At 65.1% G+C, this 15520-nt stretch overlaps 1 protein-coding gene across 2 annotated transcripts; it reads left to right on the top strand.

The window, feature by feature from the left end:
* Positions 1-1664: 1664 nt before the first annotated feature.
* Positions 1665-14465, top strand: FGFRL1 (fibroblast growth factor receptor like 1). 2 transcript variants are annotated; one of them, XM_032856715.1, is made up of 7 exons: positions 1665-1969; positions 2542-2636; positions 11632-11904; positions 12961-13041; positions 13133-13417; positions 13503-13856; positions 13993-14465. In XM_032856715.1, the coding sequence occupies exons 2-7, from the start codon at positions 2558-2560 to the stop codon at positions 14439-14441; spliced, it is 1521 nt and encodes a 506-aa protein (XP_032712606.1). In that variant the 5' UTR covers positions 1665-1969; positions 2542-2557; the 3' UTR covers positions 14442-14465. The 2 variants fall into 2 exon arrangements, with proteins under 2 accessions (XP_032712606.1, XP_032712616.1); XM_032856725.1 differs by lacking the exons at positions 1665-1969; positions 2542-2636 and adding an exon at positions 3374-3455.
* Positions 14466-15520: the final 1055 nt, after the last annotated feature.

Raw genomic sequence — 15520 nt, 5'->3', positions numbered from 1 at the left:
GTCTGGAGACAGGATTTGGGACCCTGCCTTCTCACTTGCTTGGGAAGGGTGGGCATTCTGGGCCTTGATAGGCCCCAAACCCTGACTGTTGACACTCCCTCACCCAGCTCTCCTCTGCCTTGGGAATGTTCCTCTGCAAGACCTCTGCAGTTTCAGTCTTCCCTGGAAGGCTTCCTGGAAGAGGGGACTCCTGAGCAGAGAGAAGCTGTTCCAGTCAGGGTTCCTGATGGAGCAGCATGGCGAGAGGGTACTAAAAGGCTCCTGCATGGGGGCAGGTGTGTATGTGTGTGTGTTGGGGGTATTATTTGGCCAGAGTTTGTGGGGGAAGGGGATGTGGTTAGGACCCAGGCATCCAGGGCCTCAAGGCTTGTGGGGTTTATGATGAAGGTATTATGGAACCACAGCAAGATCACAGTTGTATTTTAAAATGATGATTGTCCGTTCCAGTGAAGCGACAGTGGAGGGGAAGCCGAGGAGAGCCTGGCCCCCTCCTCAGATCAGAAAGGATGGGGAGGAAGCCCTGGAGGGTGAAGGCGGGGAGGCATCTGAGTAGGCAGATGTTGAGCAGGCCAGGGATGTTGGGGAGGGGGCGGGGGGCGGGTGGGGGGGCAGTGTGCAAAAAGGACACAGTAAAGCAGGCTTCCAAAGCACAGTTTGGAAGCACAGTCAGTCCCTGCTGACTGCCCATGGGGAAATCTTGGGCGAACTACCTGCCTTCTCTGTTTTTCCGCTCCCTCACCTGTGTCAGGTGACAGCGAGGCACCTGCCTGCCTCTGAGGATTAAAGAAGTCGTGATGTGTGTTGGTCTCTATTAGTCTTGTTAATGTCCTTGGGGTTACCATCATAGTGGCAGGCCTGAAGCCCCAGGTGGGCATACCTGCCTTCGGTCAGGGATGCCACCATGACCCTGGGCACAGGGCAGAACTTCTATGCCCCACTTCACCAGAGATCTGTTCCCCTCTGCCAGAACCACTTGGGACGGGAGCTGGGTCTTGGATCTCTTCACTGCTCCCAGGGGCTCCCCGGGGACCTGGGCCTCGAGGGAGCCCTGCGGCCATCCCGTCCGCCCCTCCCGGGAAACCAGGGATGGCCTAGCTGCGGTCGGGGCTGGCCCGAGGTCAGGCGACCATGGGCTCGACCAGGGCCAGCGCTGGGGGTACCAGGAATGCTCAGGCACGGTGGGTGCAGGTATGGGGTGGGCGCCGTGGCACCCAGGGGAGCGCGGGACAAGGTGGGGAGCTGCGTGGGGGGGTGGGAGCCGGGGTGGCGGTGGGCCTGGCTGGGGTGGCAGAGACGAACGGGTCAGGGGCGGGGGGGCGTGGCGTGGCGGGGGTGGGGTGGGGTGGGGGCGGGACGAGGGCGGGGAGGGGATGGCTGGGACGGGTAGGGCGGACTGGGACGGGGGGCCGGGCCCGGCCGGGGGCGGGCAGAGGGCGGGGGCGGGGGCGGGGCCGCGCCCCAGGGAGCCGCCCCGCCCGCAGGCCGCCCGCACCGCGAGGGTTAAGGCCCAGAGCCCCGCGGGCGGGGCGGGAGCGCGCGGATTGGGGGAAAGTTTGGGCGCGGGGCGGGCGCGGGGCGGGCGCGGGGCGAGCCAGGGCGAGCCGATTGGAGGGAAGTTGTGTCGGGGCGGGGCGCGCGGCGGGCTCGGCTCTCGCTCCGGGAGAGTTGACAAAGCCCCGCAGGGAAGGACGCCTCGCGGCGCGGCGCCCCGGGCCCCTCGCCCCGCCGCCCCGGGACCCCGGCCCCGGCCTCCAGCCCCTGGACTCGACCCCTCCTCCCGCGCTGCCTCCGGACACCCGCCTCGGCGCCGGTCCTGGCCCGAGCCGCCCGCGCCCAGGTAGCGCCGCCCCGTCCCGAGGCCGGGCCCGGGGGCGCGGGGCGCCGGGGTGCGGCGCCCGGGGCGGCGATGACCGCGCAGCGCGTCCCGCGGGCCCGGCCCTGAGCCCCGCTGCCTGCCTGCCCCGCCGAGGTGAGACCCTCCGCGCGCCCGCGACCCCCGGGGGGCCGACTGGGAGGGCCTGCTGGGGAGGATCGGGGTCCGGGGTCCGGGATCTGGCCGGGGGCTGGGAGGGTACGGGTTCCGGAATACAGTGTGTGAGGCCGCCGGGCACCGCACGCGCCGCCGCCGACCCTGCCCCGCCAGTGGTCCTGTCCGCGCCCCGCCCCCGCCCCTGCACCCCACGTGGGCCCCCCCAAGCGCAAATTTGTCCGCTAATGGCGCAGGCGATTATGTGCGCGGCCGCCGGTGTTGTGTGTCCCGCGGGCAGGGCCCGAGTTACAAGCGCCAGGAATCCAGACGGTGTTTAGAGACGGGGGGCGGCGGGGGAGGCCGGTAATTAGTGTAAACCCTTTGTCTGCCTTTGATACCCGCGGTGCTCCCCGCCGCCGCTTCCTCCGCCCGGAGCGCTGGCAGGGAGGGCGGGGAGGCCCGCACCCAGACCCTCGCAGCCCGGGACTGGGGTGCTGGCGGCCCCGGGGCCCTAGGCTAGAGGGTGGCGACTCCTACCCTGTACGCCAGTGACCGACCCTCAATACCTCCAGGTCCGGACGGGCCAAGATGACGCCCAGCCCCACGTTGTTGCTGCTGCTGCCGCCGCTGCTGCTGGGGGCCCTCCCGCCGGCCGCCGCCGCCCGAGGTGAGTCCTGGCGCCCAGCCCGGCGCCCCGGCCTGCGCCAGCGCCGCCCCTTTCCCTCCCGGGCCTGAACCCTGCCACAGTGCCCGGCTGGCGCGCGTGCCTGCGCCCCGCCCCTACTGGCCGGGAGCTTGGTGGGTCTTCTCACCCTCTGGGCCCCCAGGCTCAGCCAGAAGGTACATCCCCCTTTGCCCGTGGGGTGCTCCAGCTCACTCCCAGCTCACCCTTGGGACTCTATGCTCACTGAGGGGGCACACCTCACCCGCAGGGCCCCTCTCACCCAAAGATCACCCTGGCTCACCTGTGGGACCCCACACTTGCTGGTAGAGTGGACTCTGGCCCCAGTGCCTCTCAGGACACATGCATATTTGTATGTGTACCTGAGGTTGAGGGCAGTTGGTTACCCTGAGGATTTTTGTGGGGTAGGCTGTTTGGCACAATGAAACCAGTTAGGCCCCTATGAGGACCCAACTAGACCCAGAGACCCCCATGGTGGCCAGGGTGCGGTTTGGGGACAGTGGGGACATTGTTAGTGTCTGGGACTCATGACCCAGCCCTGTGCCCTGAGCTGGCTCATCCCTGGGAAGATATAGGGTGGGGGGCTGGGGGATTGAGTGTCTGGAACATGGAGTTGCTGCATGGTGTAGGGGGTGGGGGCTTGTCTCCAGGCAGACCCAGAGGACCACCTGCTTCAGGCTACATACTGTGTATGGGCGTGTTCCATTCCAGGACTCAGATGCAAGCTCACACACCTGATGTCCCAGTGGGCAGGCCTGCAACGTCTCCCGAGGGACGCTCGCCCCTGTACCCAGCCCCAGCAAGGTATAGCCTTGGCTGACGGGTGATGGGACATAAGCGTTCACGGACTCCCGCCCGCCATCTTCTGCACTGGCCTCTTCTCGGCTAGGCGGGCCCTTTGGCCGGGCCAGCCCTTTGGGTGTGTTGACCACTCAGGAACGTCCCTGCCCTGTCCACCAGTCCTCTGAGGCTTCGCACCCCTCCCCCCGCCACCCAGCGGGTACACCGAGCCCAGCCCGGCCTTATATGGGCACGTTCGGGAGTTGGGTGGCAGGCGGCAGCCCAGGTGGGCCTAATGCCACAGTACCCCCCCGCCTGCCCGGCTAGGGACTGGCCTGGTGGCCTGGTGGGGGCTGCCCAGGCGTGGCTGGGCCTGGCAGTGTCCTGGGCACGGCAGGCACTCAGGTCATATGCAGCAAGGTCCCCCCGCCCGCCAGTGGCCGGCAGCCTGGATTCTGATCCCTCTTTCATCTGCTTGGACTCCCCTCGATCCCACACCTGCCTGTCCTCTGGCTGCTCAGCCAGGGAGCTCTGGAGGCCGCTGGCCTGGCCTGGTCATAGGCTGGATCCTGACACAGAGTGGCGGATGGCAGCAATGGCGGCGGGCAGCAGGGCCTGCCTCAGTGCCAGGGGACCCTGGAGGGGCCACACCCTGCTCTGTTTCCCTCAGCCTTGGCCTTGGGACTGCGCCTCGTCTCCAGCCTTGGCCCTCATGCCGGGTGTGCACTGCCCTGGCACCCACTCTCCAAGGGCAAGGTCCTGTGTGGCTTTGGGGGTGGGGTATGAGGTCCCTGTTCCTGAACAGTGCTGGCTTCCCCTCCAGCCTGGCCTTGAGGGGCACGGTCACTCTGGGCGCGCCCCCAGAGGGCCAGGCTGTTTGCCGAGAGCCATCTTCCCTGTGCGTCACGCTCTCCACAGTTAGCCCGTCTCTATACCAGATCATGTTTTCAAAGTTCCCCTTTCTGAAAGTTTCACAATCAGGGTGGGTTTGTCTTCAACAGCATTTTCTAAATTGGAGGGAAGATAGGATTTGGGTTTCTCACATTGGGAACTTGAGCAGCTCCGCTGACCTTGCCCTTCCCAGAGAGCTCTAGAACTTGTGGAAGGGCTTCTCTGGTTTGAGCTTTTCCACAGGGGAAGCAGTGGACAGGTCTCTGGACAGCCAGCCCTCGAAGTCACCTTCCTGTCCCCTGGACTGTGCTGGTGTGCCCTGGGAGAGCCTAGTGCTGCCCCTGGGGCCAGGCGCTGGCTGCTGGATGCCCCACGCCACGAGCATAGTGACTTCTTGCTGTCTGGGCTGCGTTGGGAAGGGCCCACCAGTGTGTGTGAGGGCGTGCGGAGGACGCGCGGCCGTCAGGAGGGCTGTCGTCGTGTGCGTGTGCGCTGGCTGACCTTGCTTGGCCTCTGGCCAGGCTGCAGGGGCCTCCCCCCACCCCGCCAGGCAGCCCCAGCTGAGGTGGATGTGCGGGAGCTGGGCCCAGGCGCTGTGAGGTGGGGATGCAGGCCAGCCGCCCCATTTATGTCTCGGGCCCCACTCCTGGAAGAGAAAATAAATCACTGTCCCCTCTGGGGGGAGGAGGGAGCCATGAACAAAGTCGCCTTTGGCTGGGCCTGGAAACTCCTACCGCAGGCTCCTTCTTCATTGTGCGGGAATCAATGGGCTTTCAACCCCCGCCCAGTGCCATGGGGAAATGTTGGTTTTTCCCAGCAGTGGCCTCAGCCTCCGGCCTGGGGTTTGGACACTGCTAAGAGTGCTGACGGAGGCAGGCAGTGGTCCTGGTGGGCCGGGAGTCTCGCTGCTGGCCGCGTTGCTGCTGGTGGCGGGCCTTCTGTGCCATTCCAGTGACGGTAGCCCTGGCATGTCCAGGACACAGCCTCTGGCCCATGCTGCCACCCCACCCTGCCTGCCATCTGTCTTTCAAGTGGTGGTCACTGTGTGCTCCTGGTCAAGCCTGTGGGTGTTCAGTGTGGCTACTCTTGGGGCCCGAGGGCAGTGGGAGCCACTGTCCTGGGCTAGTTCAGGCTAGGTCTGCATCCAGACGGTCCACAGTCCAGGAAGGCTGGGGGAGGGGTTTGGGGGCATGGGGAGAGACGTGGGCAGCACAGCCTGGAAGGAGGTATGGGTACTGGTCAGGTGGTGGGAGAATGGCCTCTGGGTGGAGGAAGAGCGTGGGGCAGAGGTGGGTGGGTCGCACTGACCAGGGTGGACATCTTGGGGCTGCAGACACCCTGGTGTAGCTGGATGGGGGCCAGGAGTGGGAATAGGCCAGGACTGGGCTGAGAGGCTGGTTGGCTGGGGTGCAGGGAAAAGGGGTTGGGGACATCCTGGGGGCTAGCTTCCTGTCCCCAGGGAGTTGCTGGGCCAGGGCCTCGAGGCTGGTGGGCCTGGGTCCCTTTGTCCCACAGGAACCGGCCCCCTTGGGGAGAACCAGCATGAGTCAGGGGCTCCCAGGTCTGTCACTGGAATGCAGGGGATAGTGTGGCAGGAAGGTGCTCCAGCCTGGGGCCTGCTGATGCCCAGGGCTTCCCTTCATGGCAGGAAACAATGGCTTTCTTCCCCAGTTTGTTAGAGATTTACACAAGTCCTGCACTATGAAGAGATAACGGGGCCTGGGGCAGCAGGTGGTGGAGAGGATGCTGTGCCCAGCTCTGGCCTGGGACTGCCCTGGGCGGTGATCTCCTCTGACCCCACCATGCTGAGTCTCAGGACAGCCGGGCCACTGGCTGGCCCTGGCACTCTGTAGCAGCCTGCCTGGTCTGGTGGGGACCATGGGCTTCACTGTGGAGCCCGGCAGCGGGTGCTGTGTGCCCTGCAGCCTATGGAGATCTCAGGAGTCCCAGTGTGCCACAGCCTCGTACCTATAGTCTGTCAGCAAGAAGCTGGCTGTGGGCTGTTGGCTGGGACCCTGGGGTGGGTGAAGCTGGTGTGGGTGGGAGTACGGGGCTCTGTGGCCTGGGGCTTGGGCCGTCCGGTGCTTGAGCCCTCACAGTGAGGAGCAGCACTGGTGCCAATCTCTGACCTGGGGTTCCAGGCTAGGAAACACCGTGTCACATGGGTTCAAGCCCATGGCAGGCAGGGCCCTGGGTGTGCTGGGCCTCTTGTCCTGTTACCCTGTCCCCAGGGTCTAGCGCCAGCTTGTGAGGGAGACCCAGGGGACCAGGTCCTTCTTGGCTCCGGGGCTGGGGCTGGGGCTGGGCCCCTCTAGGGAGGTGGTGATGCTAGACCAGTTCTAGGTGCATGATGTTTTTCTGAGGTGGGGGAGGGGAGCAGGTTTCAGCTTGGAGTCTGTGGACTTGGCAGGCTCTGGACGCAGCCCCCGGGGTGTGGCACTGAGCCCTCTAGACTGGTCCTGGGGCCGTGGGTGTTGGGTGTGGGTGCCGTTAGCTGTTGGCAGTTCCTGTGGGGACCCTCTCACCAGGGCAGCAGCCTGTTAGGGAATGCTCTGTGGCCCCCGTGTGTGTCTTGGGAGTGGCAAGGAGGAAGAGCCCTGGTCAGGGCTGGGCTGGAGGTCTGCCTGGGGCTTCCAGGGCTGGGGACAGACCTGGAGGGTCCTCCCACCGGCCTGTCGCCTTCCATGGTGCTGCTCCCCGGGCGGTGTGTCGGGCCGGACACCGCGAACAGCTTGCTGACTCAGTGGGTCAGGCTGTCCCTTTGTTGCACCCAGACGGCCTGGCTTCTAGGGCAACTGCCCGCCCTGTGGGTCCTACCAGTTCCATGGATAGATCCCATGAGTCCAGCCCAGGGGCCGCCCTGGGCCTGCTGGTGATTGGGAGCCTGTGTGTGTGCGTACGTGTACCAGAGTGGCTCAGAACCAGGGCGGAGGCTAAGCCCTGCCTCTCTTGGCTGTCCTGGGGTGGTCTTCATCTGGGCCCCCTCTTTTCAGCCTCCCAGCCCTTGTCTTCTTGGGGAGGGCACTGGCCCCAGGTCCGCCTCTGCGTGGTGTTCACCACCACGGGGACCAGCACAGGGACCCCCACTCTGCTGGAGAGTGTCCCCCTGCCTCTGCTGGTTCAGAGCGTACAGCCAGGCTAGACGGGACCTACCTCGCTTCCCTGCCCCCACGTCAGGCCCTGTCACAGTGTCCTTTGAGTCCTCTTTTCCAGACCACTTGACTTCTCCAGGAGGAGAGGGCTCCAGTGGCTCCAGCTGGCCATCCAAAGTCCCTTCCCAGCCAGTCCCAACAAGGTCAGCCTGATGGCTCCCCAACCTCAGCCAGAGGGTTCCTTCCAGGCTGGCCATTTCCAGGGCTTCTCAGGGCTGATTGGGAATGGAGTGAGCTCTGATGTACTGACCAGCTGATTCCTGCAGCCCTTCGCTTCCACCTGAGTCCGTGGCCCCTGTGTGGGCAGCGTGGACTGGCACTTGGGGCCCCCGGGAGGGCTGGTGTCTGGTCCAGCTCCTCATGAAGGCTGCTTGGGGTCAGCAGGTCACGAATGCCTTGGGCGGCGGAGAGAGGGAGAGGCTGGCACAGGCAATGCCCCCACAGCCAGGCCCGAGACAAACCTGAACAGGACGGGGGCTCGGGTGTGGTTCAGATGGAGCGGCCAGAGCAGACCACCCCAAGAGGGGCACTGCAGCCCCCTAGGGGGGCTGGGGAGGGTGTTGGGGAGAGATACCAGGAAGGGATGGGCAGCATAGAGGCTGTGAGGGTTAGGGAGGTGTAGGGGGCTGCACTTCAGGTGGCCCCCAAAGGTGTGTGGAAACTGCATGGGCTAGACTGCCACTGGGGTCCTGTCCCTAGCCCTCCAGCATGTGTCACCCCTCCATCTGTCCCAGCTCCCCTGCTCCTTCAGCCCTCCTGAGCTCTGCTGGGATAGGAGGAGCATCAGCTGAGGTTATAATGTTTTAACCCTTGGGCAACCGTCTTCATGGCAGGTGGGGCAAGGGGGTCTCTGGTGTGGGGAGTTTGCCTCTACTATTGGTGTATGACTGTGTATGTGCGTGTGCCTGGGAGCCTGTCTGTGGGTAGGGTGTGTGCATCTGGGGGGCAGCCCATGTGTCTGAGAACAGTGTCTGAGGAATAGCCTGTGTCTGGGGATAGTATCTGGGGGACAGCCTGTGTGTCTGGGGACTGTCTGGGGGACAGCCTGTGTGTCTGGGGGACAGTGTCTAGGGGACAGTCCGTGTGTCTAGGGACAGTGTCTGGGGGACAGCCTGTGTGTCTGGAGGACAGTGTCTGGGGGATAGCCTGTGTGTCTGGGGACAGTGTGGGGGACAACCTGTGTGTCTGGGGACAGTGTCTGAGAGAGTGGGGGACAACCTGTGTGTCTGGGGGACAGCCCATGTGTCTGGGGACAGCGTCTGGAGATGGTGTGATCAGGTGGTTGTGTGGCACCTGAGTTCTGGGTGGTGGCTGGGAAGCCTGGAAGTGTAGGCTGGATATATGGGGTCTTCCTGGTTGCTGCCCCCTGACCCCTCCCCACACCCCCATTCTAGTATGTTGTCACAGCTTTGGGGATGGGGTAGGGCGGGAAGGAGAGAGGGAGGAGAAGGGGTGTGGTGGTCCTCTCTCTGCCTACCACATTGATGTTTAGCCCCCTTGAGGGGTGAGACCCAGCCCCAGCCTCCATTTACCCCCTCCACATGGCCATGTACATCCTGCCCATGGCCCCTGAAATTCCTCAAGGCTGTGGCTTGGGGCGCATGGAAGGTCAAGGGCTTCCTGGAGGTCGTGCTTGTGGGGAAGGTGCCTGTGCTGAAGGATCCAGAGGCTGCCCTGGAGCTGGTGGGAAACTGCCCCCGCGCCGCTCCCTGCACATCTTCCAGCTGCCCATCTGCCTCAGGTCTTGCCTCAGTTTGCCTCTGGCTAGGTGGGTAGGGCACCTGACCAGGTGGAACAATGGGGGCTTGTGTTTCCTGAGCTAAATATAGAGCCGTGGCAGTCACACTGGCGGCCAAAATCCCCAGGAATCTGGGGGGGCTCCCTCCGGTGAGCCTGCTGGGGTCTCTGCAGAGGCAGGGGTTGGAGGGGGCAGGGAAGGCCTGGCTCAGGGGGAGGGGAAAGGGGCTGTTTGCTTTAGGATAAGGCTGGCTCCGGCTGGGGCCTCTGGCTGCCTGCCTGCCTGTCCCCCTGTCATGCATGCAGGCCAGCCCTCGAGGCCACACCTCCGGTCCGTCTGGCAGTCACTGGGCTCTGTCCTCCTCTCTGCAGTGGCTGAGGGGGCCTGTGGCCTCTGCGGCCCAGTAGATGCCCCTGACCCCCACTCCTCACACCCTACTGCCTGGTACAGGGAAGGGGCAGGGCTGCAGGTGCCCCTCCTGGCCCCGGAAGTGCTGTTTGCTGGGTCCTCTTTCTGCCACTGATGCAGGCTTCTTCCAGGATGGGTCCAGGACAGGAAAGGCCGGGGAGAGAGGGACACCGTCTTAGCCCCCTACGCTTGCCAGGCAGTGTTTGGGCCTGTGTGGACAGCCAGTTGTCAGCCTGGGGGCAGGCTGAGGGGGTGCCCTTTCTGTCCTGCAGTCTGGGGTGCCCCTTTGAATAGTGGGATTGCAAGCAGTGACAGGTGTTGGACAGGGCCTGCCTGGGAGTAAGGCTGGGACCCTGGGCACGCCGGGGGGCCTCAGGAGACCCCCGCAACTGTCTCACTGTGACTTGGTGGGTGTCTGGGGGGCCCCATATGCAACTGAGAAATTTGGGAGAGGTAGATCCTAGCAGCTGCTTGCTGGGGCCCTGGGGGCCTGGTGAAGAGGGAGCTGGCTGAGAGTGCACGGATGGCCTGGGGCCCATGTTAGGAGCCCCATGGCAGGAATGGGGGGATCCCTAGCAGAGGTAGAAGCGTTCCTGGGGGTGTGCTTGGTGGGGTGGGTGGGAGGGTGGGTGGGGCTGGGTAGGGCCCTCCCCCACCTCAAGCTCCCTTTTCACCAGTGGGCATAGAGGGCACAGAGGGAAGGGCCTGCTGTTGCTGTGCCCCTGCTGTGCCCCCCAATCCTCCGTCCCCCTAGCAAAGCCGGGCCCCTCCCTGCCTAGACCCTGGGCTGTCAGCTCTCTCCATCCAAATGGGGGCCAGCACCCCCTGCCCTCACCGTGAGCAGACCAGTGGTGTGGGGCTACACTCCGCAATGGTCCTCTGGGGCTGGGAAGTGGTGCACAGGAAGCTGCCAGGAGCCTCTGGAAAGCCCAGGGACACGCTCTGGGTCCTGGAGGGGAAGGCTAGCAACACAGCCAGCTGGTACCTACACACCATAGAAACACCAGCTGGTTCTTGAGAACACGTGCTGCCCGCAGGCCCCATAGCTGTGCATCTCAGGGCGGCCGCTGGCCAGCTCCTCTGGGAGGCCAGGACGCAGGATTCAGGCCATCCAGGCCCAAGTGGCCACGGTGTGGAGTGAGCACCCCGGGCCAACAGCTAGAGGGCAGGATCCTGGGAGCTAGGCCCCGAAAGGGCAGCGGGGTGCCCGGAGACATCTGTCCTGGTCTGGTGGTACGGTCAGCGGGGCGAGTATAAGGGCTCAGCGCCCCCTGAGGTCGCCCCAAGGTGCAGGAGACTTGGGGCTTGGCCAGGATGCGACCCCACCTCTCTGGGATGCCTGCAGTGTCCTCTGCAGCCGGCTCGCCGTGCCTGCTGGCCCTGCACCCAGGAGGCACCGAGGCTGGCCGTGAGCTGGGACAGGTCTGGGAGTGGATTTCTTCCCGCTGGTGACTTGGGCTTCTCCTATTGGGGGACAGTGGTCAGGGGGCTACCAGCCAGACAGGAACCCTGCTGCTTGCCCTTGGACCCCAGGGACTCAGGGTCATGCCGCCCTATCGTGCCACTCTGCCCAGCCTCCTGCCAAGGTGCCGCTGGCATTAGGGAGTCCCTTGGCCAGGCACACATAGCTGGGCACTGACCGGACCATGAGACACATCTGTTTGTGCTACACGGACTTGGTGCTGTGTGCCTTGCCTGTGGGGAGTACATGGGGGTCCATCCTGGCTCGCCTGTGGACGCGCAGCCTGGATGAGCCGCTCTGGCCCCTCTCTATCCTGGCTCCTCCGTGACATGATGTGACGGCACATCCGGGGAGCTCAGATCCCGGCAGTGGCGGGATCTGGGAGACTGCTGACCCCTGCGGGCTGGGGCCAGGACCCAGGGCTTCAGACCCCCGCTGCCTGGGCTGGGCAGGCAGGCAGCTGACGGGGCTCCCACTCACAGGCCTGCCTGCACTCCTGACCACTGGCTACCCGCCCCTCCCTGACTGAGCCCTCTGACCCACCCACAGGCCCCCCAAGGATGGCAGACAAGGTGGTTCCAAGGCAGGTGGCCCGGCTGGGCCGCACTGTGCGGCTGCAGTGCCCCGTGGAGGGAGACCCACCGCCGCTGACCATGTGGACCAAGGATGGCCGCACCATCCATGGCGGCTGGAGCCGCTTCCGGGTGCTGCCCCAGGGCCTGAAGGTGAAGGAGGTGGAGCGGGAGGACGCCGGCGCCTATGTGTGCAAGGCCACCAACGGCTTCGGCAGCCTCAGCGTCAACTACACCCTCATCGTGATGGGTCAGTGATGCCCACGCTGGGGCCATGCCGTGTGAGCCCAGGTCCACGTGAGCCCGGGAAGCAGACCTTCCCTGTGCGGCCCCACCCCACCCCAGTGCTGCTACCAGGAGGAGACCCACCTGCCTGCCTCCTCTAAGCCCAGGACAGGGGCCTGACCTCTGGGACCACCACCCCCAGCCTGGGCCCTCCTCCTCAGGCCTGTGCCGCGGGGTCCCCAGAGCCTCTGCTGACGGGGAGACTCAGGCTGGCTAGGGGGTGGCAGGAGTGGGCATGGGAGAGCCCCAGGGTGGTGGTCTTGTGAAGGGCCGGCTGGGAGGCCAGGCCTTGGCGTCGGCTCTGACTTTGAGGCTCAGATTTCAGAGTTCAGAGGGGCCGCCAAGGGCCTTGTGTTCTCTTCTGCCTCTGGGGCTCTGGTGTGGGGGCTGGAGGGGTCCCCAGAGACACACCCGTGGCTCGCTGGTACCGGGAGGGCTCCTGGGCTGGGTGCCTGGAGGTGGGGCTCCCTGGCAGCCATGGCGCCCCATCTTGCAAAGGGGGCGAGCTTGATCTGTGCAAACCCCTCCCTGGGTCCCTGGCTGGGTGGAGGAGGCTGTGACAGGAAGGGCATTCCTTGGCCTGCCCCACCCCCACTGGGCCCCCTGCTCTGGATCGTGGAATGGGAACACGGCTGGTGTCCCCCCCCCCCACTGTCCTCTGAGAGGGGAGGGTGACGAGGCGGTATGTGAGCCATGTCAGCTCTCCAAGGCCTCGGCCCCCTTGATGTGGGCTAGGGTTACCGCAGCTGCCGGGCGGGCCCGGCCCCCTCCTCCCACTGGGCCTGCAGACCCCCCGGAGCCGGGGGGGCTCTGTTGGGGTCACCTGCACCCAGGCAGTGGGCTGGGCGGGCAGCTCTTGCCCAGCTGTCTCTGGGATTCTGAGAGGTGGGTGTGCCCTGGGGGCGCGCATGTGTGTTTGCAGAGCTCTCCCAGCTGGGCTGGAGGCCAGGGCCTGGGAACCAGCCTGGGGTCGGGGGGGGGGCACTGTTGGGGCCCCCCTCACTTGCTGTCCTCTCTGCAGATGATACTGGCGCAGGAAGGGAGCATCTGGGGCATGACGGTGCCTCCGGGGGCCAGGAGGATGCAGCCAGCAAGCAGTGGGGTGAGAGGGGGTGGGCATCGCCATCCTCCCTGGGCATGGGTGGGGGTGGCCTCCCAGTGTCCTGCTTACCCGCGTGCTGGTCATTCCGCAGCACGGCCCCGCTTCACGCAGCCCTCCAAGATGAGGCGTCGTGTGATCGCTCGGCCTGTGGGCAGCTCCGTGCGGCTCAAGTGCGTAGCCAGTGGGCACCCACGGCCCGACATCATGTGGATGAAGGACGACCAGGCCCTGACGGGCCTGGAGGCCGGGGAGCACAGGAAGAAGAAGTGGACACTGAGCCTGAAGAACCTGCGTCCTGAGGACAGTGGCAGGTACACGTGCCGTGTGTCCAACCGCGCAGGCGCCATCAATGCAACCTACAAGGTGGATGTGATCCGTGAGTGCAGGGGGCTGGGGCCAGGGTGGGGGTGGGGTGGGGGCGGCCCAAGGTGGCGCCGACGACCCGCTGTGTCTCCATGCAGAGCGGACGCGCTCCAAGCCCGTCCTCACGGGCACGCACCCCGTGAACACGACCGTGGACTTTGGGGGCACCACATCCTTCCAGTGCAAAGTGCGCAGCGATGTGAAGCCGGTGATCCAGTGGCTGAAGCGTGTGGAGTATGGTGCCGAGGGCCGCTACAACTCCACCATCGATGTGGGCGGCCAGAAGTTCGTGGTGCTGCCCACGGGGGATGTGTGGTCGAGGCCCGACGGCTCCTACCTCAACAAGCTGCTCATTGCGCGCGCACGCCAGGATGATGCCGGCATGTACATCTGCCTGGGGGCCAACACCATGGGCTACAGCTTCCGCAGTGCCTTCCTCACCGTGCTGCCAGGTGCGCCCCCTCCCTGCTCCCACCCTGGCTACACGAGGCGCCACGCGAGGCCACGGGCTGGCCGGTCGTGCGCGGGCTGTCCCAGGACCCGTGGCGACATTGCTCTCCCCACCCCCGTCCTTGGCCTCTCTTGCAGACCCCAAGCCACCAGGGCCCCCCGTGGCCCCCTCGTCCTCGACCACCAGCTTGCCATGGCCCGTGGTCATCGGCATCCCGGCTGGCGCCGTCTTCATCCTTGGCACCGTGCTCCTGTGGCTCTGCCAAGCCAAGAAGAAGCCGTGCACACCCGGGCCCACCCCGCCTCTGCCTGCACACCGCCCGCCCGTGGCCGCCCGCGACCGGGCCGGGGACAAGGACCGTCCCATGCCCCCCAGCCTCGGCCCTGCCCCTGGTGTGGGGCTGTGCGAGGAGCTCGGGCCTCCAGCGGCACCCCAGCATCTGCTGGGCCCGGGCCCATCTGCCGGGCCAAGACTTTATCCCAAACTCTACACGGATGTGCACACGCACACACACACACACACGCACTCGCACACGCACTCGCATGTGGAGGGCAAGGTCCACCAGCACATCCACTACCAGTGCTAGCCAGTGCCACAGGGTGGGGCTCCTCCCACTGGCCCTGCGGGGCCCGGTTCGGGGCGGCGGGCCCATGGGGGGCAGGTGGCTACGCAGAGAGCTGGGGCCTAGGCAGGAGGCACAGTCAGCACCCTGGGGCACCCTGGGTGACAGACACATACCTCTGGACACACACACACACACACACCCCCACACACACACACCCTCAGACTAAGATACCTGGGAAGGTCTGTGCCGGCAACTTTGCAGTGTGCATGTAGCAATGGGCTAGTTGATGAAGGAACCCCTCGCCCCATGAGGAGGGTTCCACAGGGGCCACGGTCAAGCCACCCCTCCCTGCGCCTGGCAGGGGGTCTGAGAGGACCCTGGCCAAACCCCCGAGGCCTGTCCCATGCCGACTGCCATGTCCCTACCCAGGCCTCCACCAGTGGCTGGCTGTGTTTGCCAGTACCTGTCCGGGCATTCCCCAGGCTCCCGGACTGGGAGGTCAGGCAGAGCAGTCTTGGCTCCTGCCCTGAGAGGCTGGAGCCCCCTGGGGGTGACCCTGCCCTCAGCAGAGCGAAGGGCCCTTGATATTTATATTTAAGAAAAGAAAATAATAATATTAATAATGCTGGAAGGAAGGTGTACCACAGAGCCTGCCTGACCTCAGGCCCGGGACACACCTGGCCTGCTGGCCAACTGGATGGCCGCCTCAGGGCCGGGCACCTTTGCCCCACTGCCTGTGGCAGCCCCAGACCTCTGTAATTTTATATAGAGTTTGAGCTGAAGCTTCGTATATTTAATTTATTTTGTTAAACAAGAAAATGTGCATCCTCTTCCATTAAGCTGATGTTTCTGCCTTTGGCTTGTGTGTGTGTGCATGTGTGTGCGGGCCTGGGTCTGTGTACAGGTGTGTGTGCGGTCCTGGGTCTGTGTACAGGCGTGTTTGTGGGCCTGGTCTGTGTACAGGCGTGTTTGTGGGCCTGGTCTGTGAACAGGCGTATGTGCCCATGTGTGCTTATGCCTGTGTACAGCTGTGTGTGTGGCCATGCCTGTGGGCCTGTGTGGCAGGCCCAGGCTCCAGGAGTCCTGTAGTTGGCCTAAGA

This window comes from Lontra canadensis, unplaced genomic scaffold (assembly GCF_010015895.1).
Source record: "Lontra canadensis isolate GAN:19392208 unplaced genomic scaffold, GSC_riverotter_1.0 scaffold1, whole genome shotgun sequence".
Lineage (NCBI taxonomy): Eukaryota > Metazoa > Chordata > Mammalia > Carnivora > Mustelidae > Lontra > Lontra canadensis.
Note: the sequence above shows the minus strand (reverse complement) of the source record. Positions and strands in the feature narration are given on the sequence as shown.

Excerpts from the sequence above, each read along its gene's own strand:
- FGFRL1 (XM_032856715.1), top strand. The coding sequence starts at position 2,558 with ATGACGCCCAGCCCCACGTTGTTGCTGCTGCTGCCGCCGCTGCTGCTG. Across the intron at positions 2,637-11,631 it reads GCCGGCCGCCGCCGCCCGAG|GCCCCCCAAGGATGGCAGAC; the intron begins GTGAGTCCTGGC and ends ACCCACCCACAG. Across the intron at positions 11,905-12,960 it reads CTACACCCTCATCGTGATGG|ATGATACTGGCGCAGGAAGG; the intron begins GTCAGTGATGCC and ends TCCTCTCTGCAG.